The following is a 25908-nucleotide window of genomic DNA, read 5'->3' on the forward strand; positions in this document are numbered from 1 at the left end:
AGCCGGCTGTCCCGCTGTGTGTACACCACTCACGCTCCTGCTCTCCTGTAAACCGACCGGCAGAGACACTGAAAGTGTGCTCCCTGATCAGAGGACGTTAGGACCATTGTTGAACACAAAGAAACGTGTGTGTGTGTCCCAGAGGGGTTAAAAAACTCGAGGGAAAATCCCATTATCTTTGAATTTCACTTCACCGTCATTGAATTAATTCATAGACATATAAAATATCAAAAACTGTAAACACTTGACAGCACACAAAAAAACAAACTGAAAACCAACCTTTGAAGCCAGACTTAGTTAAAGATGAATGTCAATATTTTACACACAGATGTTTGATAGTTTTCAATCATCGCTAGGCTATGAAAATCAAGTTTTCTCTATGAATACCTCTTTCATTTTCAGTTCTTCAATGGTTTTCAAGGCCTTGCTGTGCTCCTGGAGAAGCTTGCCGTGCGTCAACTGCAGAGTGGCAAATTTGGTTCTATGGAAAGATATTTTAAAAGCGAGAGTGCGAGTGGGAGAGAGAGAAGTTTTAAAAATGGACTCTTGGGGAGGAAAGATCACAGACACATCACGATAACCTTGCCTGCCAGCCTGCATTGGAACACCCAAGTAGCAACGATCTCGCCTACCTTTATCACCCACCAGCGCCTAGCATTTTCCTACACCACAAGGAAATGATATTTCCCCCCAAACAGAACACAAATCATTTCCATAATTTTGTTAGAAGTTAAAGCTAATTCCCCTAGAAAGCCTTCCAGAGTAACTCCAGCGTAATGGAAGTGCCATTCTCAAATCCTAATTCCAATCTGTACGTAGTCCCCGTGCCATCCCGGCATACTCACTTCTCCTCCTCTGTTTTAGTTTGCTCCATTTTGATCTCTGATCGCATACTTTCCACTTGCAGCTCTAACTTCTTGTTATTATAGACAAGTTCTTGCTTTTCATTCAGCTCCGAGGGGCTGGCAGAATTTTTCCTTTCCAGGCTCTGACACCTAAAGACATGGAGATACTTTCACTTTTCTGTAGCTTCATGTAAATACCAAGATTACATCGCAAATGCCAAAGATCAGAGGGCTGCGATTTTCAAGGATTTAGTGGCACAAGCGATAATGTTTCTCCTCTTTGTCTTTTTCCTAGACATGGTCATTTTCTAAGCCCTGACGCCACAACCCACAACGTAGAAAGGGACAGATCTAAGGTCACATGAGCCATCCTCTTTGAGCTAGTGTGGCTCATAATATGAGTATTTGTATTTAAAGCTAGAACAAAGTAGTAACTGGACAAAGGCACTTCTCCCAGTGATCTACGGAAACCTTTCATATGTAAAGGAGATACTAGTTCGGTTAAACACTGTGACTTCAATGGGGAATAACAAAGTACCTTGGGTCTTTTTAAAGATCAAAGACGGGAATTTCAATGTGGTAATAGCGAACATCTAGTAAGAGGGAGCTATGGATGTGGAGGTGCAGTGGGCTGTGCACTGGTCAGTGATTCAAACCCACAAGCCAACCTGCCATCAGCGATCACGACAGAGTCGGAAACCGTGTGGAGCACATCCACCGTGTCCTGCAGAGTCCTTCAGAGTTGGCATCAACTCCAAGGCAGTGGCACTAGTGCCGAGCACTTAAACATCACTTCATTTAATAGAATGTATGAGGTGAAAACCATGGCAAACATTTACAAAGGTAAATGTAAGGCTCCGAGAAGTTAAATAAAAGAACCTGCTGGGGTCATAATAAGTAAGTAGTCCAATCCCAAGCTGCTTGCCGGCTGGTGGATTCCAACTCACAGCAGTCCTATTTAGGACAGGGTGGTACTGCCTCTGTGCAAATCTTTGTGAGAGCAGACAGCCTCACCTTTCTCCCACAGAACGGCTGGTAAATTTGAACTGCTGACCTTGTGGTAATCAGCCCATCGTATAACCTACCATACCCCCAGGGTGCCTGGAAAGTAAGTGGTAGACTCATATTAAAACCTAGGTCTGTTGGTTCAAAATTCTTCGCTTCAGCTGCTAAGTTATACCAGCAGACCAAGCAAACAAACAAACGCCAAAAAAAAAACAACCCATATGTTGCGTTGGAAATGTATTTGTCAACTAGTCTAAGAGGCTACCAATTTAGTTTTCCTAAGTTTTGGCTAACTTCCTACATAATGAAAAAATAATAAAAGGCAAAATCCTCCGTGTATCTGCTAGCTGTAATAATTGATTGAGATGATGTTTTCTCTAAATATATCTCATAATTTTTTTCACCTCTTTTCATCTTTCTCTTATGTTTATCATGTCAAATTAGAAATAGTGAGTTGAGTGAATTCTGACCATTAATGCCCCCAAATATTACATGTCTTAGATGCAACAGGGCTTCCCTGTAGACCATTTACCGCTGACGTCAACCAAGGGAGGGCTGGCTCGCAGATTTATACATATTCTCCCACAGGCTGGTACATTTAAAATGTGCTCCCCAAGAGCACGATCAAAGCCCCTGGTGCCCCCCCACCCCATGAGATTACAAGTATATCCTGCTTGTACATGAGTGCTTTCCGAATTTACATAGTAATTCCGTCTTTTTTCTTTGACTCAGGAGCGTTATAACAGAATTACTATAGTTTTACATAATAACATGCGTGGCAAAACGGTAACAGGGACACAGCATATTTTGTAAAGATACATATATTTAGGAGGATAGAATTTGTCTCTCGTCCTTACTTCTCCTGAAGTCTCTTCTTCATTAGCTCTGCTTCGCTGAGTTTTGTATGAGCCTCTTGCAGCTCTTTAAACAGGGTCGTCACTTGAAGGTTCAGCATCTTCACTTCGCTTCCAATCTATCACACAGGCAATTGTCAACAAAGATGTGATTAGCATCCTCTGACGGTTTCATCTTTTTAAAATGAACCTCTTTGTAAGCAAATGGTCCCAACCATTGAGACCAAAGTAGAAATTAACGGTGAGTTGAGTGAATTCTGACCAGTAATGCCTCCAACAGGGCTTAGACACAGCAGGGCTGTGTCATAATCCATCAGCTCTGAATTAATTTAGCTGCATTTGAGAAATTGACTATCACCATGAAGGTGAACCTTGGTCAGAGTTCAGGAGAGTCCCTAGTGGGAACACAAGGTGAAGTGCTTGATTGCTAGGTACCAGGTTAGTGGTCTTCACCATAACCAGAGAAGCGACCTGCTACTAAAAAGCTAGTCTTGACAACCCTACGGAGCAGTTCTGTTCTGTACGCCAGAGGTCACCTTGGGTCAAAACCAACCCAGTGGCAACTGACAACATGGCTCAGGGGATCATAAGTCACCGCCTTACTTATCCTGCTCTTTTTACAAAAACAAAACTTTATTCTTAAGGGGGCGTTAATATACATTCCATTGTTCCAGCACATCAAGCAGGATTGTGTAATTGCTACCACAGTCAGTTTCCAAACGCTCTTGTCCTTCCTGGACCCTGTGACATTGTTTCCCTTCCCCTGCCTGCCCCCTTTCCCTCAGCACCCTGAAACCCTCATGCTACTTGCTGCCTCTATCAGGGTCACAATCCTGGGTTTTATATACCGAAAAACATGCAACACAATGTCAAGAGGGTAACCCCCGCCCCCAATGATTGACACCTCCAAGATAAACCCTAAGATGAACCTCCAAAAAACAAAACAAAACTACAGATAAGGTTGACACCCCGTCAGGTCCAGCGTGCATTGGAGGGGGGATCAACCGACGAGGTTTTAACTGCTCAAGTCAGGTGTGCCCCTTAGATCTACACTCCTCTTTCCTCCCATCCCTCAATTGTGGACAGAGGGAAATCATTGGAGGTTTATTTCCTATGTTGTTCCCACAAATGTATCTTGGGCGCCCCCTGTCATCCATAGCCTCTGCAAACCGGAATTCAGGCTCTAATACTTATCCCTCCTTTGACTTCGGATTATATGATCTAAAATCCTTTGGTGACTGTCTCTATAGACTTAGCTGCCATCTCAGTTAGAGAAGTTTGGAGACAAGTCTTTAAGACCCCAGACACTACTTTATCTCACAGCAGGGCACCGTCTAATTTCTTCCCCACATATTGCTACAACACTCGTCTCCTCTGTTCCCGTCACAGCTTTTCAATTTGCCAATTTCTATTTCCCCCCAGAAGCTCTACGATTGTTTTTAATTGCTCTGGAAGTTTCAGTAATTTCCTATACTGAATTAATTTATTGTGTGGGGCATTCTTGTTACTTGATGGCGATCTTGTCATCAGCTCTCTAAATGTTCTCCGTTCCCCTGAGAGTCAAGGAGACGCAGCCAGAGCACGGCATCTGGTAGGCATTCATCGTACACGTGTTGAGTAAATGAATCGCTAAAGCTAGGATTTCATGTCCATGCCTGCTGTAACGTCGTAGCAGCATTAACTTGCACACACGCATGCACAGAGCTTTATTCGAAGCAACAGAATCATGCGCTTCCATTCTAGCTCAGGTTTCTTGGCCATGTCCTATCCTCATGTGAAATAAAGCTGCAAGTTCTGCTGTATGAAAAGCTTCCTTACTCACAACACTGAAAATCATCTTATGCAATGTTAGAAACCCATGTGCTGTACACCCACGTCCACAAGGGAGCTTCAAAAAGTTCGTGGAAGAACAGAATAAGATAATGGAATTTCTCCATGAACTTTTTGAGGTACATATATATATATTTTTTTCAATGCTTATCAACACTACAGCTATGCCTTGAATGATATGAATAACTTTTAGAAGTGGCTTGTCTATTTTTCCATAATTATACTTAGGTGATCATGGTCACTGAAGCACTCGGTGTTATGTATTGCAGGTAAATACGCCGAAGAGCTTAATTAAGGAAAGCACTGATTTCCTCAGTCATGACTCGCCGGCCAACTGTAAAGTTGTCTATTAAACCTGCAATAGCAACTTGTTAATGGTGCCAAGTTGCTTGTTTTCTACTCAAGATCCTAAGGTGGGAAGACTTCCGTTGGATCCTAAGGTGGGAAGACTTCCGTTTGATCCTAAGGTGGGAAGACTTCCATTTCCATTAAGCTTGTCAGTTCACGTAAGCATTTTGTGGAGGACATCCATCAAGAAGCGACATGGTGGTGCATTTCCAGACTACTGAGTGAAATTACATCTCACTACCATGTAGACTGAAGCACATTCAAATCAGGATGAGAAAATATAAGAGAAGCAGCGAATAAGCAGCTTCCATGTGATTTTTATCCACCTAGAGCACATATAGCAAGCCAAGGAGAGGCAGGGAGACAGGAGCTGGCCCCTGGCGTCTTCTCCGCAGAGGGTCTCTAGGAGCAGGTCCTCCGATCCTTTATCCTCAGGAGCAGCTCAGAGGGTCACATGCAGGCCTTTTGTCTAACACCAGAGCACTTAACCACTGCACCACCAGGGCTCCAGGGAGCTAGGGTCGGCTTGATGGCACACAGCAACAACAGGACAACGAAGTACACACACAGCACCCGACTCGCATCTTCACCTCCGCACCACGCTCACGCCCACCCGGCGTGGGAGAGCAGGTATGTGAGACTCGGTACTCACAGCTTCTGGGCCCTGCTCTTCTCTCTCTGCCTCGGGGCTCTCCTCGGTCTGAGTCTCAGCCTCAGCGTGACCATGTGCGATCTTTTCCAAATTTGAAATTCTGAAACATGACAGAATGCAGAAAAGTTGCCCTCTCGTTGTTGCCCAGAGAAATGCCCATTGCAGAGGCACTAAAACGAGCACTTCACATTCTGGATACTGGGATCGGGAGGTTTCAAAGTCTTTTTACAGACATCGTGGCCTTTTAGGTTTTATTTTCAGCATGGAACTGGAAGCGACGGGAGCGGCGAGTCCCTGGTGGCACGGTGCGTGCACTCAGGTGCATGTGTGTGTGCTAGCTGAGCGTGTGTCTCTCCTCTGGAGAAGTCAGCAGAGAGGAGGGATGCTCCTTTGGGACCCATCTAGTGGAGAAGCCTCTGTGCAAACCAATGCAGCCCTCCTCATTGCAGGGATCGTTAGCACAAAAGGAGCGGAAGGCGGAACATGTGTATGAGATTCTACCCCAAGCCTCACCAAATGACCTTTGTAAATGCGTGTACTACAGGAGCAAGAAGAGAAAATGCCGGAGACTCTGCGAACCTGGACATCATGGGTGCCAGTGGGCACTAACTCACTCAGCACAGCCCAAGAAGCCAAGGTCCTAGCCCCACCGGGTGCCACCAATAAAAGTGGGATTGAAAACAGGAGGATTAGTGGAAAGCCAGCTTCGGAAGACTAGAAGCTGGCATCGTCAAAGGGCTTGGCACCCTACTCAACAGAGAGGGATTTATGCACTGAACACCGGGGCCCCTCAACCTTCTTGTCCTCTCTGCCACCCCCTGCACTGCGTCAGTTCGCACTCACAGTCTCTTTCCAGAGGAGGGGTTCTGAGGCTGCGCATCTGTAGGGGAGCAGACGGGGGTCATCTCTCCCCCGCACTGGCTGGTAAACTGGAACCGACAACCTTGCAGGTAGCAAGCAGCCCGGTCCCTAACCCACTGCACCACAATAGCGCCGTTCTTTCCCTGTAGTGATCTAGAAAATTAGCTTCCAGGTAGGAGACTGAATGCATTCTCTTTAAGGAATTTGACCAGCACAAGGGAAGGGAGCGACGAGAAGCTACTGACGGAGGGCTGTTAGGTAGCTAGAGACAGGCACCAGGGGTGTCCTCTCCATGCCTGGAGGCTCCCCAACCACCACCACCCCCAACCCCCCAGAGTTGGAAGCCAATGAAGGCTAAGGGGGCCTCGCCAATTCAAGCCCCAGCCAGATGGGCAGTACACCTGGGTGGGCCCAAACTAGGCCAGGTGGGCTTAATTCAGCCAATGGGGCCAACCAATACCATTGACCATGCCTCAGGCCTGAGACTACTGTCCTGCAGATGCTTCTCCTGCTCAGCCTTGCTGAGGTCGGTCTGTCTCTTTCTCTCTCTCTTCCTCTCTCTCCCTCCCCTCCCCTCCCCTCCCACCCCAGGCCATCACGTGTGGGTGTGCAGTCCTGTGAGGTTGCCCTTGTTCAGTGATGGTAAAACCTGAAACTTCTGTCCTTTCTAAAAACCCACTTGTATCACAAACCAGGCTTCAGCATGAAATTTTTTTCTCGTGGGAAGCCAAAAACCGAGGTGTTTCCCAGCAGAGAAACCTAACAAGGCTTTCCTAAGCAGACCTCGATGCACTTGCATGTAGAGCTTCTTTAGGCAACTTCTCACCTTCCACCACTTAAATCTAAGCCAAGATGTCTAGCAGCTAAGACCTCTAGACATTTGAGGAAAACCTCTAACCTCAAAGAATGAGGGTAAAACAGAACAAAGCAATTTGCTGAAAGCAGAATATGCTTGAGGGGAGGTGGGGGTGGGGAGAAAATCTGGGGGCAAAAGCCAGTGTCCTTGTTCAGGGATGTGACTAGCGCTGAGGTCAGAGCACTGTGAAGGTGACTGTCGCAGACGCAGTTAGGTTCAAGTGTAGTATCTTATCGGTTTATCCTCCTTTTGACCCGTTTCAAAGCTGTTTCAAATAAAAAAACTTGTTTTCTTTTTAAATCATTGTACTGGGGGCTTGTACAACTCTGATCAAAATCCGACCATCCACCCATTGTGTCAAGCACATTTGTACCTTTGTTGCCATCATCATTCTCAAAACATTTTCTTTCTACTTGAGCCCTTGGTATCAGCTCCTCACGAACCCCTGATAATTTATAAATTATTATTACTTTTTCATGTCTTACACTGACCAATGTCTCCCATCACCCACTTTTCTGTTGTCCATCCCTCCAGGAAGGGGTTATATGTAGATCATTGTGATTGATTCCTGCTTTCTACCCCACCTTACCCTTACCCTCCTGGTATCGCTACTCTCATTACTGGTCTTGAGGGGTTTATCTGTCCTGGATTCCGAGTGTTTCCAGCTCTTATCTGTACCCATGTACATGCTCTGGTCTGGCCGGATTTGTAAGGTAGAATTGGGGTCATGATAGTGGGTGGGGGGGGAGGAAGCATTAAAGAACTAGAGCAAAGTTGTATGTTTCATTGGTGCTGTACTGCACCCTGACTGGCTTGTCTCCTCCCCATGACCCTTCTGTAAGGGAATGTCCAGTTACCTACAAATAGGCTTTGGGTCTCCACTCCACACTCCCCCTCATTCACAATATGATTTTTTTGTTCTTTGATGCCTGATATCTGATCCTATTGACACCTCGTGATCACACAGAAGGGTGGGCTTCTTCCATGTGGGTTTTGTTGCTTCTCAGCTAGATAGCTGCTTATTTACCTTCAAGCCTTTAAGACCCCAGACACTATGTCTTTTGATACCCGGGCACCATCAGCTTTCTTCACCATATTTGCTTATGCACCCATTTGTCTTTAGCGATCATGTCGGGAAGGCGAGCATCATGGAATGCCAGTTTAATACAACAAAGTGTTCTTGCATTGAGGGATTACTTAAGTAGAGGCCTAATGTCCATCTGCTACCTTAATACTAAACCTACAGATATATGCACAAAGATATATTTCCCTTTGTCATATATAAATATATTTACATATGTACATGCCTGTATTTTGACCTTTACAAATGCCCTTTGCCTCCTAGTTCTTTCCTCTATTTCCTTTTACTTTCCTCTTGTCCCACTATCATGCTCAGGTTTCATTTGGGTTTCAGTAATTCCTCTCGGTTACATTGCCCTTGATCAAGCCCTACCAGCCTGCTACACCCTCCTCACCACTGATTTTTGATCACTTTTTGTTCCCTTGTCCCTGGGTTTGTTAACACCACTTCCTTTCCCCCGCCTACCCCACTCCCATGGCCCCTCTGGAACTGTTGGTCCCATTGTTTTCTCCTCCAGATTGTTTATCCCCCCCTATTTTATCTAGATAGACTAGAAAAGATAATAGTATGCATAAAAAACAAGACCGAAAAACAAAGCAAAAGAAAACAAAACAACAAAAACAAAAACCCAATGACACAAAAAAAAGAAAAGCCTGTAAATAGTTCAAGGTCCGTTTGTTGACCTTTAGGAGTGTTTTCTAGTCGAGTCTGTTGGTGTGCAATGCCTTGGCTCCAAAGTCTATTTTTGGTCCCCCTTGGGGACTTCCTTGCTCTGTTCCCCTTGCTGTTCTGTTGCACACCTTTGGTGTTTTGCCTTGGTGTGGTGGGGTCAGATTGGGTAAAGTTCCTGCACTGTGTCTCCAGTGTTGTCCCCATAGTGCTATGGGTCAGTAAGGGATGTCCTATCTTGTAGTGGGGCCGGCCCTATGGTTCTCTCTGTGCTTTGGCTGCTCTGAGCAGGAATATTGTCCTCAAGGATTGGTACGCCAGGATGTGTTCCACTCTCTCTTCCTCCCCCCATCATTTACTTCCATGTGTTCTGATCAGACATGTCCCTCTTCCTGAGCTGTAGCTTCAGTGCTGCCCTCTGAAGTGAATTCTTCTGGGGGGAGGGGCAGCTGTCCATGTAGTTGGGATTGAGGACTGTTTGCTTTAGTAAAAAAAAAAAAGTGAAGGGGAAATACATGTGGCTAAAGCCCCTGGTGAGTCCCCTCTGACTGTGGACCAGGGAGGTGAATAGTCTTGCTGCCATGCAAAATAGCCTGGAGAGTGGATAGGTGCAGATGCAGCGAGGTTAAAATTGAGCACCTTTGTCATCCGATCTCCCTTATGGCCCATTTACATTTTTCCTGGTTTTTAATATCTTCTGCTTTCTCTTCTATTGAGGTTTAAATCTGTTTTACTTTGTTAATTTTGCTAGATTAAAAAAAAAGGTTTTCTGTCTGTGGAATCCAGGATAGGTAGATCTATGTAGACAGTAACTGGACTAATGGCTCCTTGGGGGGGGGGGGGGTTTGCAGGAGAGGTTGGGAGTGGTGGGTGGGATGGGGAGCGAATCATGAGTGTGCGAATGAAGAAAATGTTCTAAAAGGAATGGTGGTGGTGATCACAACTCAATATGATTGAACTATTGGACTGTATGGTGTGCGAACTATATGCCAATACAACTTTTGGTAAAACAAGAAAATTATGTAGAACTGGGAAAGCAGCAGCACTACAAAAACCCAACAAGAGCAATGAATTCTCACTGATCAAAAGTTAAATCGAACATAAATGGATTAAGTGCAATAGTTAGAGACAAGAGCGGCAGAATACATGAGGAAACAGGCCCAGGAATGTGCTGTGTGCAGGACTCAACTTGACACCAAGACAAAGAGTGGGAGATGTACCAGCTGATTTCACCAAACAAGGGCAGGAGTATCAGTAGCAGTGCTCATTTCTGATAAAATCTACCTTAAGGCAAAATTCAGCAAAAGAGACAAAATGAAGAGCAAATTCATTGCCCCCAAGTGGACGGACACCCATGTGACCCTACAGGACAGCAGAACTGCCCCTTGGGGTTTTCAGACTGTAAATCTTTACAGAGTAGAAAGCCTCATCTTCCTTCCACGGAGCAACTGGTGGGCTTGAATTGCTGACCCAGGGCCAGCGATCTATAGTGTAGCCCACTGTGTCACCAGGGCCCCTTATGCGAGACGAAGGAGGGCATTCATGTATTCTGAGGCTCACTAGTGGGTGCATGTTTATTAGGATGATGTGCTTTTGTTGAATTGAGCCTTTCAGTATTAAAAGAGACGAGAAAGGCATTACATGACGATGAAAGGGTCAATTGAACAGGAGCACATAATCTTAATAAATGTCTATGCACTCAAGAAAAGGGCCTCAAATATAAAAGCTTTCACAGCGTTGAAGGGAAAAATAGAGAATTCTACAATTATAGACTTAGTACACCACTTTCAATGAAGCACAGAACAACAAGAATACTAGTCAAGGCAGAGTACACAACCCACTGTGAGCATCATATACACAGAGGCATGAAACGGTAAACACTGAGTAGTGATCTAACCAAACTTTAACACAATCAATTTGAGGTTGATGGAGAGTCAGAAAAAGGGTCCAAATGCACCTCTGTGTGGTTCTGATAAGGGTGTGTGTGTGTGTGTGTGTGTGTGTGAGAGAGAGAGAGAGAGAGAGAGAGAGAGAGAGAGAGAGAGAGAAAGACTGTCAAATATTATCTTTCATAGTGGGAAATCAATAGGTTATTTTAAATAGAAAAACAATAGCTAAGAATTAGCAATCCAAACATACCATAGAATGCCAAATCCACGGCTGTCGATTAGACAGATTAAAACTATTCCTCAGGGTTTCGAAGACTAAATCTTTCTTTTCCTTCCTTCCTTCCTTCCTTCCTTCCTTCCTTCCTTCCTTCCTCCCTCCCTCCTTTCCTTCCTTCCTTCCTTCCTTCCTTTTATGACTAAATCTTTATAGGAGCAAGCAGCCTCATCTTTCTTCTTCAGAGCTGTTGGTGGGCTTGAACCATCACCCTTGTAGTTAGCAGCCTAGCTCACCACCAAGGCTCCTTAAAAAAGTGAAATATGTTGTCTGGGAAACAGGAATAAGGCGGGTGGGAGGGTGGATGAAGGAAATGCTGTGGTTTCTATAAGAAGCTTAAAGAAAAACGGATTCCTTAAACAATGTGAACATAAAACTGATTCAAAACAAAACAACACAACCAAAAAACTTGGTGATTATGAAATGGGCAACAAACAACATTAGAATCTGTTCCAAATGGTCAAATGGAAGGCACCCTTTCCAGGGGGCGGAATAAAAGTCTGTCTCAGCAGCCAGCTCCGGGCTGGGGGCGGGGCCTGCATACAGCACACTCACAGACGCAGGTTTCAGACCTCCATCCGAATCACAACTTCATTTTCTAGGCTTGCCCAAGGTAAAGAAAATGACTTCTCATGCCTTTTTTGTTTTTAACAACATGTACAGATCACGCTGTTGGCCAGTGCTGCAGATACCCAACACCCAGCAATATTTACCAACAAACAGGGGCAGAGATGGGTCCTTGGCTCTGCCCCACTGAGCTGGGATGGCAGGATACGGTTGGAACTCAGTCACTCAGGTTAGGGGGAGTGACGATGTCCATACCAGCTACTTGCATAGGTACAGAGACATTGTCTTATTCAATGGGGCTCTTCGACTAAGTCTGACTCTCACCACCTGACTCTTCCTGCATTGGTCTGGGTAAGAAGGTGGGGAAGATACTGCAAGGATTCACCTGTGAGTCCCTGTGAGCAGGCTTTATTGGAGTACTCTCCTGCTGGTATCAGGTGAGCTGGCTGAGAAGCAGAAGGGAGTCTCACTACCAGCAAGAGCCAGGAGTAGAGCGTGTATGGTGGACCCAAGATTCCTGAGCAGTGAATGTCCTGGATCCAGAAGACAGTCGTGACCGCAGAAGAGCATAGCATGGAACAGCTGTGCGCTTCTCAGTCCGAGGAGCAAGTGAAGCTGAATGCTTTGGGGCAGGTAGGCTGGCTTGCAGAATGGGTGCCTTTGGGCACTTAATTCCGACAGTTTGAACTTGCTGACCCACAGAGGTATGGGAGCAGGGTGTCCCTGGGACCTTAATTCAGTGGTCTGGCTAACATGCAGAACTTGGGCTGAATGCCTTCAGGTTGAGGCTGATAGAGGAGTGGCCTGCCCTCTGGGCATTTATTAGCAGCCATGAAAGACCTTTGTAACATGTTCTGATGAACAATTGTAGCCCGAGCATTTGTCACTTGCATTACAACCTGATGGTTTCCTTAATAAACCACATAATGATTAATATTGCCTGTGAGTGCAACACACATGAGACCCTAAAGGAGAAAGCAGACGTTGTCTGGCAGAACTCAGTGGGTAAGAGGGGAGCTGTTTAGGGCTGGAGCTTCCTTGGGGAAAGGAACTCAACTCGAACAAAAACAAGGACACGCTAAGATGGATCTGCAGGGCAGAGGCCCCAAGTCTCTCTATGTCTAGGGCTTCCAACTCCTGGGGAGCCCATCTCTTCTGGCCGTTGTGCTTTCTGTCCCCACCCCCCTCCTCCATCGGTACACTTTATTTTTACTCTTGTAAAAATTTAACACTCGCCAGGTATACAATTTACTGACACAGACTGTGGCTCAAAGTGCTTTAATTTCAAAATATCAACTTATTATATCTTAGAGATTTAAAGTATATTTGTGATTGAATATCTCCTATATTTTACAGTGGTTTAGCACTTTGCAATCATAAACGGAACTCCAGTGACTTCAGAACAAATCAAATTTGCTCTAAATACCAAAATAAAATGGATCACCAGATATTAAAAAAAAAAGGTGTGCCTATAGAAAAGGAGGGACCATTTGTGAAGTCATTCTATGGGGCTAGTAATGACTGGCACCCAAACACAAAAGACACAACAAGAAATGGGATCAGTGTCCCGTTTATGGGGGAACTTAAATAAGTTCATAGGAAAATGGAATTCAACAATAATGGCATTGTTCCATGAACTTTTTTGAAGCTCCTCATCACTAGGGATGCAAAAAATCAGCAAATCATTAGCAAACTGAATCCAAGAACATATACCCATGACAAAGTGGAATTTATCCCAGGAAGGTATGGTTGGTTTAATATTTGAAAATCAATTAATGCAAGATACCTGTGCATTAATAACTCCCATGATCGTAACAGATGCAGAAAAAGCGTTTGACCAAATCCATAACCTTATCATGATAAAATTTTCAACAAACTCGAAGTAGCTACAAAGGACCCCACAGCTAGTGTCGGAGTTCATTGTAAAAGACTTAGCGCTTCTCCCCTCAGATCAGGAGCAGGATGGAGATGGCTGCTCTCACCATGTCTGCTTAACTCTGTCCAGGCACATGTAGCTAAGGCCATCAGGCAAGGAGAAGGGGAGATATTCCAATTTGGAAGAAGTGAAACTGTTTTCCTGGCAGGAAGGAGCCTTGGTAGTACAATGGGTTCTGTGTTGGGCTGCGGATCACAAGGTCAGCAGTTCAAACCTCCCAGGGGCTCTATGAGAGAAACATGAGGCTTTCTTCTCTCATGCAAAGTGACCGGACAGGAAACGCGGGCATCGTGAATTTGCATAAAGTCTAGATGGAAGGAGCTCACTAAAGAACTACAAGGATGAGACACGTGCAACAAGGTTGCACAACACAAAATTCAAGGGTAGATATTGCTAATCAGGTTCCGGGTTTATACAGGGCAGGGGTTTATTCTGAATACAGTGCGTTTCAACATGCCTCTGACGTCAGTGGATGCTGCAGACAAATTTGCTCAGTAACATGCTTTTCTTAACCTCACTAGAGTGCCTTCAGAAAACACAAACCAAAGAGGATTCTTCTTGTGCCGCGGAAAAAATGATTTGGAGATCCGAACTAATCTTACATTTCTAACAAAACATCTACCCGAATCACTGAAGCTTCATAGTGGATTTGTGGGAATGCTGTCCCACACACACAATTTTCAGATGGGTCAAATGTACTCAGGGAGGCAGGCAAGACCTCAAAGATGAAGTCAAGGCAGAGAGGCTTTCTCCGGTTATGGTAACTGTTTTATGTTAATTCCAAGGGAAGTATTCTCCATAGATTTTCTCGAAGGACACAGATATCATGCAAGCTTATTACTTAGCCCTTTGAAGAAAACTGAAAACTGCATTGGTGAGAAAAAAAAGCCAGGGAAGTTGCCCGGAGGATTTTCTTCCTCCATCACCATACCTGCTGTTAATTCTCTATCACAAGCACCTGCTCATTCTTCGAGGTGGCTAGAGCTGTTCCCTATGAGAATTTCCTGGGAAAAACTTACCACAACTCCCCCCCCCCCCCCGCAGCCCTGTACTTGCCTCTTTGGAGTTCTCTATAGCCCCCAAACTCAAAGAACATTGAAGAGACAGAAAACTTGATTCTCTTGAGCATGCCCGAACTGCCATTTTTCCTATGAATTGTCCCTATTCAGGGTCCCTTTCCCACATGGATTTTAGGATCTGCATGCCAATTTCTGCAAAAAACCCTGGAAGTTAAGATAGGGGTTGTATTGAATATATAGATTAGGGGTGCTCAAACTTTTTAAACAGGGGGCCAGTTCACTGTCCCTCAGACCCATTGGAGGGCCGGACTATAGTTTTTTTTAAAAACTGTGAACAAATTCCTATGCACACTGCACATATCTTGTGAAGTAAAAAAACAAACGGGGCAAAAACACCCAGCGGGCCGGATAAATAACCTCGGAGGACCACATGTGGCCCGCGGGCCGTAGTTTGAGGATGTCTGAGATAGATCAATGTGGAGAATACTGGCATCTTAACAAGTCTGAGTCTTCTCACCCACGAACACAAGGTGTCCTTGTGATTTAGTTCTTTAATTCTTTTGATTTAATTCTTTCAGTTACGTTTTATATGAGTCTTACACTATTTAATGTTTTCTCAACTATTCTAGTCTTTTTAAGCTATTGTAACCATTTACATTTGTTTTCTTAATTTTTAAGCTGGTTCATTGTTAATACATATAAGAGTAAATGAAAAAATGATTGCTAAAAATTATAGAGCCCATCATTAAACAAATGCATACAAATGGGAAGCTATTAATTTTTTGGCATATTCTCCATCTAGGTCTGAAGTCAGTAGAGTTCCATCTCTCTAACCCTTCCCAGAAGAATTCTACATCGTTCCACAACTAAATTAAAAACCAACCCACAGAATAAAAAGAAATATTTACAAATCATTTATTTGACAAGGGATTTGTAATCAGATTATTTAACTCTTATTTGTATTCAGATTATATGACTCTAATAAAAAGAGAAGCTAATCAGTTTAGAAAATGGACACAGGATTTGAATAGACATTTACTGAACCGGCCAGTAAGAAAAGAGGCTCAGCATCCCTCTTAGGGCGCTACAAACCGAAAGCACAGTTAAGATACTACGTCACATCTGCCAGGCCGGCTCAAATCAGGGCTCAACAATAACAAATGCTAAAATGAGGTGGGCAAGTTGGGAGTCCTCGTACAACAGTGGGAATGTAAAGTGGTACAACTAGCAAACAGTACGGTAATTCTTCAAAATACGAAAGCGTTGTCATATGACCCAGCAATTGCACCTATTCATACCAGGTACATGTAGAAATGATGTTTCTACTCTGTTCATCAACTGACTAGCAGATACATGAAATATCACCTATCCCTTAAAATGGAACGTTATTTGGCAACAACAAGAAATGAAGTACTGACATAAGCCTCGACATGGATGAACCTTGAAAAACAGCATTCTGAGTGCAAGCAGCTAGTCACAGAAGACCATAAAGTCTCTGGGTGCATTTAGATCAAGGGTCCTACATAGGCAAGTCCACATTGATAGTAAGTAGATTCGCTGTTGCCGGGGGCTGGGAGGAGCCCAGAGAGAGGAGTGAGTGCTAATGGGTATGAGGTTTATATTTACGGGGAGAGAATTTTCTAAAGTTGTACTGGTGGTGCAGTAGTTAGGTGTTGAGCTGTGATCGGCATGGTTGGCAGTTCAAAACCACCAGCAGCTCTGAGGGAGAGAAACCGGGCTTTCTACTCAAGTAAACAGTTACAAACTCAGAAACACAGGAGGTCACTGGAAGTCAGCATTGACTTGATGGCAGTGAGAATCGTTACATGACCTTGTGAACAGTCGAGCAAACACTGACGAGTATACACGTTACGTGGGTGAAATGTTCATTATATTGCTGCAATAAAGTGGTCAGCAAGAACAAAACGGTCTATCTTTTTCAAGGGATCGGTTTCCTACCTTTCTTTGGCTTCCTTGAGTGCGATTTCAAGCCTTTCTACCTTCTGGTTTCCTTCTCTTAGACAAAGCAGAAGCTGGCTCACAGTTAATTCCTCGAATTCCAAATAGTTCCTGGCTCCTTCTGCACATGTGCGCCTACGTGAAGACAGTATCACTTTCAGTATAAAGGTTCCAGGTTTTCATCCAAAATGAGAATAGCAAAGTCTAAAAACAGAGGAGCCTAATGTAGGCGGATCCTGGGTTGCAAACATCTGACCTAAGGACATCTCCTACTTGCCCTTTAATAGTCTATGAATTTTGAAACAATTGAACCATCCTCTCTTCGTTACAAATTCTTTATCTCAATCACCCTTGACTTGCTGAAGGTTCAATTTTTAAATCACTGAAAAGACTTTGAACCACTCCTGAGACTAAAGTTAGGCTACAAAAAAACTGCATGCAGTTATTCTGACTCAGCTAGAGACATAGTTAGAAACAAATCTCATTTATAACCTGGGGCCAGCATGTATAAGTGGAACCAACCTAAAGGAACTGTCTAATAAAACATTCCACCTTTCACTCTTACAGGTGAGGCTCAGCTGGCCTCACAAGCCCTAGTGACACAGTCCTCCGTGCTTCCCAAGGCAGGCATGGGGAACTACGTGAGGCTACAGTGGGACCAGCTTACACCTGCAAGAACTCACTTCCTCCAAATGGTCACGGTGCCCACACGCCTGACCACAAACCCCAGCCCAAGCAGCTCCATAGACGGCCCTCCCTTCAGAGGCCAGGTTTATGTAGAGGCCAAATCCCAAAGAGGGTACCAAGAAGACAAAAAATACAAATATACACGAGGGGAAACCCCCAAAATGGAATTGCACTGGGCAGAGCAGAGCTTTTGTAGTTTCTAGCTAGGTGAGCAGTGAGCAATTTGCTCTGAGTTAGCGCACCCAGTGGCGTCGCCTGGGAAGGTTCTCTCTGGTCATAGTGAATTTTTTTGTGTAAAAGTAGTTTCACTCGAGCCTCATTTTCTGTGGTGGCCAATTTAAGAGAACAGTGTGCAGCCGTGAAATTTTGTTTCCTGCTTGGGAACAATGCGGCAGAAACTGTTGTGATGTTGAACACGGCTTACAAGGGCAGCGCTATTGGAAAAACTCAAGTGTATGAGTGGTTTTCTCGTTTCAAAAAAGATGAACCGTTGATTGATGACAAACCTCACTCTGGATGCCTGTCAACTTCCCAAATGGATGGACGTTTCGACTGGTAGTGCATTTGGAGTTCTTCCACTGGGTCAGATTGTTTGGGCCATGAAAGGGTTGAAAATACCATAGGCTGGATCAGGTGCACCTTAGTGACACTTTTGCTCTTTACACACGAAAAGAGAGAGGTCCTTGTAAGCTGTGTTCAACCTCACAACAGTTTATGCAGCACACTGTTGCACAATCTTTTCAGAACCTCTAGAATAAAAAGCTTGATTAACAGTCTGACCTGCTGGAATGAACCCCAAATGCACTATCTCCCTCACATCAAAAAACAAGTGAGCATCATCTTGATCTTTGATTTCACTTGACGAGCTGTTTTGGGGTGAGGTGACGATGGCGTCTTCCACAGGCTTGACTGATGTTTGCTTTCAGGGTCATAAGACAAGCAACAGGTCTCATCACCAGTAATGACCTTGGAAAAAAAGTCTGGGTCGCTTTGGAGCTGTTCTTTCAATGCCTGGATTATTTCCACTGGACACTCTTTTTCCTGGTCCGTCAGAACCCGAGGCACAAATTTTACAACATCCCTTCTCAGTCCCAAACTTCCATTAAAATTCACTGATCCGAGCTCCAAGACAGCACAGATAACTTCCCCATCTCTTCAACGGTCCATCATTGGTCTTCGAGCACTAGTGGATGAATTTTGTTAACATTGTTGTCCAGTGGGAAGTCCTCATCCAGAATGAGGTTTATCATCGATCAATATTTACACCTTTTTTGAAAACAGAAAAACGCTTGTACACGAGTTTTTCTCATAGCATTATCCTTGTAAGCTGTGTCCAAGAACACAACCGTTTCTGCAGCATTTTTCTGAGCAGGAAACAAAATTTCACAGCTGCACGCTGTTCTCTTAAATTGTTTATCACAAAAAAACAGGTTCGAGCAAAACTGCTTTAATGAAAAAATTCACTGTGACCAAAGAGAACCTCCCCAGGCGACACCACTGAGTGCACCAACTCAGAGCAAGTTGTTCTATCTTCTCCTAGCGGGGCTGGGTGGGTGGTGTAAAATGCACACTACGAAAGCCCTGCCTAGCAGAGCTTTCCTCCCCTTTTTGGGGTACCCACTCATATATTCTAGAAAAATAAGAGCTGTGACAGAGACAGACCCACAAACTCATGTTTACAGTAGCATTAGTCACAATAGCAAACAGACAGAAACAATGTATGCGAGGCTCCCCCACAAACTGTGGTACCTGTGGGCAATGGAATGCCATGCATTGATAATGAAGAATGACGCATCTGAAAACGACTTGCAACATGGATGGCCTGGAGGACATTGTGCTTAATTAAATCAATCAATCACAGGAGGGCAAATGGTGTATGAGGCCACTGTTAATGGCTAGTTGAGAATTGTTTCACACAAAAGAAACATTCTTCAGGGGTTGCCAGGGATAGGAAGGGGAAGGTTCACTAACTGGATAGCAGGCACATGTGAATTCTGGCGAAGGGGAGGTAATGCAATAACGTGGATGTCACAGCATGCCCAGGCAAAGGCAGACTCTGAGAGGTACTCAGAATAAAGGGCATCTACAGTCAAAACCATAACAAATTAACCCCTGCAACAGGAGTACAAAAACATACAGAAGTCGTATGCATGCTAAATAGGGGCAAGAGGCCATACAGTGCTACACGCAAGCATAGATAGGGCTGGGGCTGTGAATTTTTCTACATACATACTTATATATGCTACATGCACATTCATGTGCATACAATAGAGCATCGGGGTGATGGTGATGGGCACTTGTTAGCTATAACCAAACACCTCTCAGTACTGACTGAGTTACTGGTCATAAAGTCTAAGGGCCAGAGTCTCAGAGTACATTTACGCCAACTGGCATAACCCAGTGCATGAAGGCAGTGCTCTACCTCCTAGCTTGCGGAGTAGTATCCTCGGGGTCCTAAAGCTGTTGAGTGGCCGTCTAAGACCCAGCTATTGGTATCTTTCTGCCCAGAGCAAAGACTCAAAGAAGCAATTAGTCCAATGAGAGAAAAATAGAGACCAAACCCAAAATTCATGATCAAACAAACAAACACCAGACTTGCTGGTTTATTAGATTATGAGACAAAGGAAGGGCAACATTTCCCCCAAAACACAGATGAGAAGGCGGGAAGGGGCGGGGAAGGTGCTGACACGCCGTGGAGATGGCAGTCAATATTGTGGAACAATTTGTGCATCGGTGATTGCATGGACAACTCATTTACTCCATACACGTTCACCTCAAGCACAGGGAGATGTGAAAGAGAGAAAGAAGCCCAAACAGCTTCTTGTGATTGTCTCCACTTCTCCCATCGGCGCACATTATAACTTAGCTGAAAAGGAACCATTGTTTTTATTCTCTCACAGTTTGGGCTGAAACACTACATAGCAAGTACCCACACCTACTATTCTCGAAAGGTGCTAGTATCACTCAGTGGGAGAGTATATCTTCAGCTCATGGTTAGCCTCTCAGTGTTGTGAGCACCGCCCCGCCCCGTCTGGCCACAGCCCTCCTTCTGCACATACCTGTCACAGGAGGCAGTTCTTGTGGGCCCAGGGCTACTCTGGACTTCTTTTAAGGTCCCCTCTGCTTCACCTTCCTGTCAAAGTGGAAACGAAAAGAGGATTTCATAGACTATGCATGCAAGGCAAATTCCTTACCAAAGGAGAAAAACACAAAAGGTCATGAATGTGGGAGAAAGGCAACCCAGGGAAATTACCAAATATTTAGGTGTGAAATATTGAAATTCAGCCATTTAAGTGCAACAGCAATTTACTTTTCCCTTACTGCATTCCCTCCTCCTTTTCCTGCCCTACACACACACACACACACACACACACACACACACACACACACACACACACAGAGTGTGCTCTCCCAGGATTACAAACATCTATGTGAAGGCATCAAGGTCAGCCTCTTCTCATTTCTGCTCTCTCATCCTGACTCCAACAACATGCAAGCTTATCTTTGCCCTTGCTCCTTGGTAGCTCCCTCCTCTCCTAGGTTACGTGGCAAAAAGCTAGTGGCCATGTGCACAGGGTGCTGCCTTTCAAAGGCAAGATGGTAGAACCTGTAGAAGCCAAGCTGGAGCTGAGGCAGCTTTCTGGGAGTGGAGCTCACGAAGCATTGGCTGGGGCCCGGAGGCTCCGCTGGAAAACTGTGATGTGCGCCGGGCCATTTTGGAACATGAAGACCTAAGACAACTGAGCCATTTATTCATTCCAATGAGCAAGTGCACATAGATTGTTGCAAATCACTCTTTTAAAAAAATTCTGAATAATGCCTTGAGGATGTCCTCTGCTTTTTAAAAAATCATTTTATTGGGGGCTCGTACAACTCTTATCACAATCCTTCCATCCATTGTGGCAAGCACATTTGTACATCATCATTTTCAAAACATTCTCTTTCTCCTTGAGCCCTTGGTATCAGCTCATTTTTCCACTCTTCCTCTCCCACCTTCTCTCCCTCAAGAACCTGTGATCATTTATAAATTATTATTATTTTTTCATCTCTTACACTGACCGATGTCTCCCTTCACCCACTTTTCTGCTGTCCATTCCCCTATTGCAAATAATTTTGACGATACAACGCCTTACTAAATCTTGGGCTGTGTTCACAGAAGCACAGGAAGAAAAACAAACATGCTTACTAACAGGAACGGTCACTTTTCTGAGAGGGAGGATGTCAGTGCCAACCATGTACTCTGAAGTGAGAAGCCTCCTTTGGAAACGTCTGATATGCTCTTTGAGCTTCCCAAGTCTTATCAGTTATTTGCAAACGGTTAAGGCCCTTTGAGCAAACTTGTGTTGCAGTCGTCTCTGGTCACTTGCAGAAAAGAAGACAGTGAGCTTTTGACTCGGTGGATTTTTTCATTCTTAATTCTGGCCACAGGTGAGGCAGCTAAAAACATGGAGGGGCATGGATGGCAAGGTTCTTTTTTTGGGGCATGGGCCACCGTGGCTTTTATTAACCAGGGTTACAAAGGATTCCCGAGTTGGCATGAGGTCCCTTCTTCTTGCCAAAGGTGGGCACAAAATTCACAAAACACCGGTTGTACCACATCCACCGGTGGGCCGGGCCAGTTACTTCTAGAGTAGCCAGGGCTTCCAGCCCACACTGGTCCAGGGCAGCCCCATCCTCCAGAGGCAAGCTTCCCAGAAGCACAACCTGGTTTTCAGGGCGACACCCTCCAATGATGCTCCCGGGTCTTGGTCTGAGCAACCATCGCCTGGCCGGTCACCTTGCGAGGGTGTAACTCCTGGGCTCGGACAAAGCTGCACAATGGTGACGGAAAGGAGCGCCTGCTCTGGCTGCGGCTACGATGGAGCCAAGAAAGAGGACGAAGCGGAGCACGCACATCCATGCTGCTGCTGCATCCCAGGTCACTACGCAAGGTTCTTAACAATGTTTTCATACCCCGCTGACTTTTAGAGCATCCAGCGAATCAGTAAGTAAAGAAAGGTAGCTACTAATGTTTCAGACCCCCCTTGGGCCCCGCCATACATACTCATCTACAAGGCGCAGTTCTCTTCCCAGACACAGTTCATCTCTTTATTCGTCATCTGGGATGTGTCCCGATGATGCTGAACTAACAGCCCGTATTATTGAGGATGTAATCCGAGAATTTTTCTCCCTGCTTTTGTTTAAAGACTCCTTTATGGTTTACCCACACCTGCTTTATTCTTTAAAACACCTGCCTGTCCGCTTAGATATGGTCATGATTAATGCCTCAGGGATGCTGAGAAATACATCAGCACTTACCGCTTCGCTCATTTCAGTGTGCACGCCAAGGGCGAGGTCGAAGACACTGGCTTCAAACTCAGGTCTCTGAGGGCCCTGAGTAACTGACGTCGGAAGAAGAAGCTATCCTGTCTTTAACCTACAATCAGGGAAGCGCTGATTTTCTATTAAGAAGGTATTTTATTTTTGTGGCTCTTGATTGGTTGAACTTATCACTCAACAATTTCTACCTGTGCACTGGAGCGCCGGGTCATTGATTACATTGTTCAAGTTGTGCGACCATTCTCGCCTCCTTTTCAGAGTGGTTCCCCCCATTCATGTTAGCTCGCTGCTCTCTAAGGTCCTGAGCTCATCTTTGGCATTGCCGTTGTCAATTTTATTCCACACCGGGAGTTCAATCCCCAAAGCAGATGTGCTTTACTGGTTAAGTTGCACTGATGTTTGGTGTTAGGGAGGCTCATATTGGGATGTTTGTGGCTTAAAGCTTAACGGTTCTTGAGGGCATGATCTCAGGGGTTCATCCAGCTGCTATGGCTCCAGATGGTCTGGATTCTACGACAATGTGAAATTCTATATTGTATTTTTCCTCTTGATTGAGCTTCTTCTGTAGACTCTGTGATCGGAATGTTCAGTAACGTAGCCAGGCACCATCCAGTTCTGGTCTCATGTCAAAGGAAGCTGTGGTTTTGGAGGCAACTACCAAGAAGCACATATTTCCTCTTCCAACTCTTGACTTTCCTTCCTCCTCTGCTGTGCGAGGCACACAGAGATCAAGTGCTGTACTTGGATGGCCAACTGTAACCTTTTAAGGTGCCAGGCACTAGTAATGGACTAGGACGTGGAACAGAAACACCAAACAAGTTACTGGCAAATTTACTGGGGATGCCACATGAAACCATGACCCCACTTCACTAAACAAAGGAGCCAAATTCTATGAGATTTTTTTTCTTGTCCATTCTATCTGAGACCATCTAGTAGTAGTTGGCACCATCTAGTTATGGTCGCAAAATAGGTAAAACCATGGTTCACTGTTTCTATCTTTCGGCTCTTGTGAAACTCCAAACCAGATTCACTGCCATTGACCTGACACTATAGAACAGGGTAGAACTGGCCCTGAGGGTTTTTAAGGTTATAAGTTTCTATGGGACCCAAAAGCCTTATTTTTCTCCCACGGAGCAGCTAGTGGGTTTGAACTGCTGATCTTGGGGTTAGCAGCTCAATGCACAGCTGCTAGAGTGCTGTCATAAACACTGACGTACAAGTATCTGCTTATGAAAATCCAATTTTCCCAACACCATTTATTGAAGATAATCTTTTTTCCTCATGACATAGACTCAGTAACGTCATAAAAAATGAGCTGACCATAGAGAGGCAGACTATCTTTGCACTCTCAATTCTATTCCACTGGCTTATGTTCTATCTATTGTTGTCAGGACCAGGCTGTTTGGATTACGGTAGTTGGATACTATGATTTACAATGAGGAAGTGTGAGTCCTCCTAGTTTTTTATTTTCTTTCCACGTTATCTTAGCTGCTCAAGGCTTCCTGCCAACCCATATAAAGTGGAAGAATACCTTTTCCCCCATTTCTATAAAAGAGGCAGTTATAATTTTGACATCTCAACAATATTGCGCCTTCCATTCAATGAATATGGAAAGCTTTCCCATTTATGAGTCTTTCAAAATCTTCCAGCAGTGTGATATCATTTCCATTGGGCAAGTCGCCTACATTCCCTAGTGGAACTTACCCGTAGCGATTTTATTCTCTTAGATGCTACTGTCCTGAAATAATTTCCCTAACTTCATATGCAGACTTATCACTGGTGGTGATTTTTGTTTGTTGACATTGTACCTCGAAACTTCGGTGAATGTATTAGTTCTAAAAACTTTCTTGAAAATTCTTTGGGATTTTCAATACATAGGACTGTGTGAATAGAGACCATCTTACTTCTTTTCCAATATTTTAATTATTTTTAATTTTTGTCTTCTTTCTCTGGAAAGAGCTTCTAAAACAGTATCAAATAGAAGCAGCAAGAGCCAGCAGCCTTGTCTTATTCCTGATTTCAAGGGGAATCCACTTGAACTTGTTTGAAAAGCATGTTCTAGTATTAAAAAAATGTTTAAAAGGTAACTGTTTACTCTATCTGACCAAACTGATGCTCACTTACATGAACTCTTGAACACAATTTTGGGACCAGATCTGGAAAAAAATGATGGAAAGTTTATGCTTACATTTTTCAGGCAGTTACAAAACTGCCCGATTTGCCAGGACATATTGGGGTGGGCAGGGAAGAACTATTCTTCATCTCATAGAAGTGATCACTAGTTTTTCATTTTATCTATGACACTTTTTTTTTTTGAGCTCCATGTGCAGTTGAAACCATCTCCACTCCTCAGGAGGAAGCCGGGGTTTCTACTCCTGTAAAGAGCCAGTCTAGTGGATTGGAAGGGCAGCTCGACCTTGTCCTCCAGGGTCACCATGAGTAGGCATTGAATTGATGTCACTGACGTTTGGGAGCTTTAAGCATTATGTTACTTACCCTTGTAAAAGGAAGAGCTGATTAATGTTTTCCACACTGTTTGGTTTCCTGATGTGAAAAAGAAATGTTACTTTTTCCCCAATTGTCTGGGTGAGGGTTTTGTTTTTAATTTAAACTTACAGTCATCCTAATTTCCACAAAGGAATCCTCAGAGGAGCCACTGGCATTGAGCTTGAGTTGTAATTCAGACACAATGCCCAGAAGGTCCGCCTTCTCGGCTTGAAGGCGAATCACCTGAGTCTTCAGCTGCTCCGGCTCTTGCTCCAGCTCGGTCTTGGGGAACTTGCCGTTGCCAGCAGGGTTCTGGGAATGACAAGGACATGAAAGCAAAGGGCAATTTCATCCAAGACCAGGCCTTCCAACTTAATTCTATCCCATCCCCGTTTGACGAGGCAGTTTTTCAATATCTTGGCCCCCCATGCTTTATACTAGAACATTCTTGGTTTACTTGACAACTTATTTCAACATAACATTCAATGGGAAATTTTTACATTATTTTATTGTACTCAAATAGAAAGAGTACCCTGTGACAAGAAAGAAATACCTCCTCAGACACGGAAAAAATTTACTAGAATGAAAATGCCTGGCCAGACGTAGGTTAACAGTAGAGTCATAAGGTGTAGCCCAGAATTTCAGAAGAATCCCCCCCCCCCAAAAAAAAAGCCTCTATAACTCAAAGTCTTCACAACTGTCTGCTAGCTCCCTCTCCAATTCATGTCCTGTCTAGTCAGAAGCCAAATCACAGGAGCAATATGCTTGGT

At 44.4% G+C, this 25908-nt stretch overlaps 1 protein-coding gene and 1 pseudogene across 3 annotated transcripts in view; both read right to left on the reverse strand.

Moving 5' to 3' along the window:
• OPTN (optineurin) overlaps positions 1 to 25908 on the reverse strand; it is a 56775-nt gene that overhangs the window by 13314 nt on the left and 17553 nt on the right. For all 3 annotated transcript variants that reach the window (XM_075552367.1, XM_075552368.1, XM_075552366.1), the window contains exons 4-10: positions 25268 to 25450; positions 20392 to 20465; positions 16646 to 16780; positions 5535 to 5634; positions 2708 to 2823; positions 846 to 995; positions 388 to 481 (exon numbers count right to left, since the gene is read on the reverse strand). In XM_075552367.1, coding sequence (XP_075408482.1) covers positions 388 to 481; positions 846 to 995; positions 2708 to 2823; positions 5535 to 5634; positions 16646 to 16780; positions 20392 to 20465; positions 25268 to 25450 — 852 coding nt within the window. The remainder of the gene's footprint in view (positions 1 to 387; positions 482 to 845; positions 996 to 2707; positions 2824 to 5534; positions 5635 to 16645; positions 16781 to 20391; positions 20466 to 25267; positions 25451 to 25908) is intronic.
• Positions 20556 to 24516, reverse strand: LOC142451299 (ubiquitin-like FUBI-ribosomal protein eS30 fusion protein pseudogene; annotated as a pseudogene).

This window comes from Tenrec ecaudatus, chromosome 6, assembly GCF_050624435.1.
Source record: "Tenrec ecaudatus isolate mTenEca1 chromosome 6, mTenEca1.hap1, whole genome shotgun sequence".
Classification (NCBI taxonomy): Eukaryota; Metazoa; Chordata; class Mammalia; order Afrosoricida; family Tenrecidae; genus Tenrec; species Tenrec ecaudatus.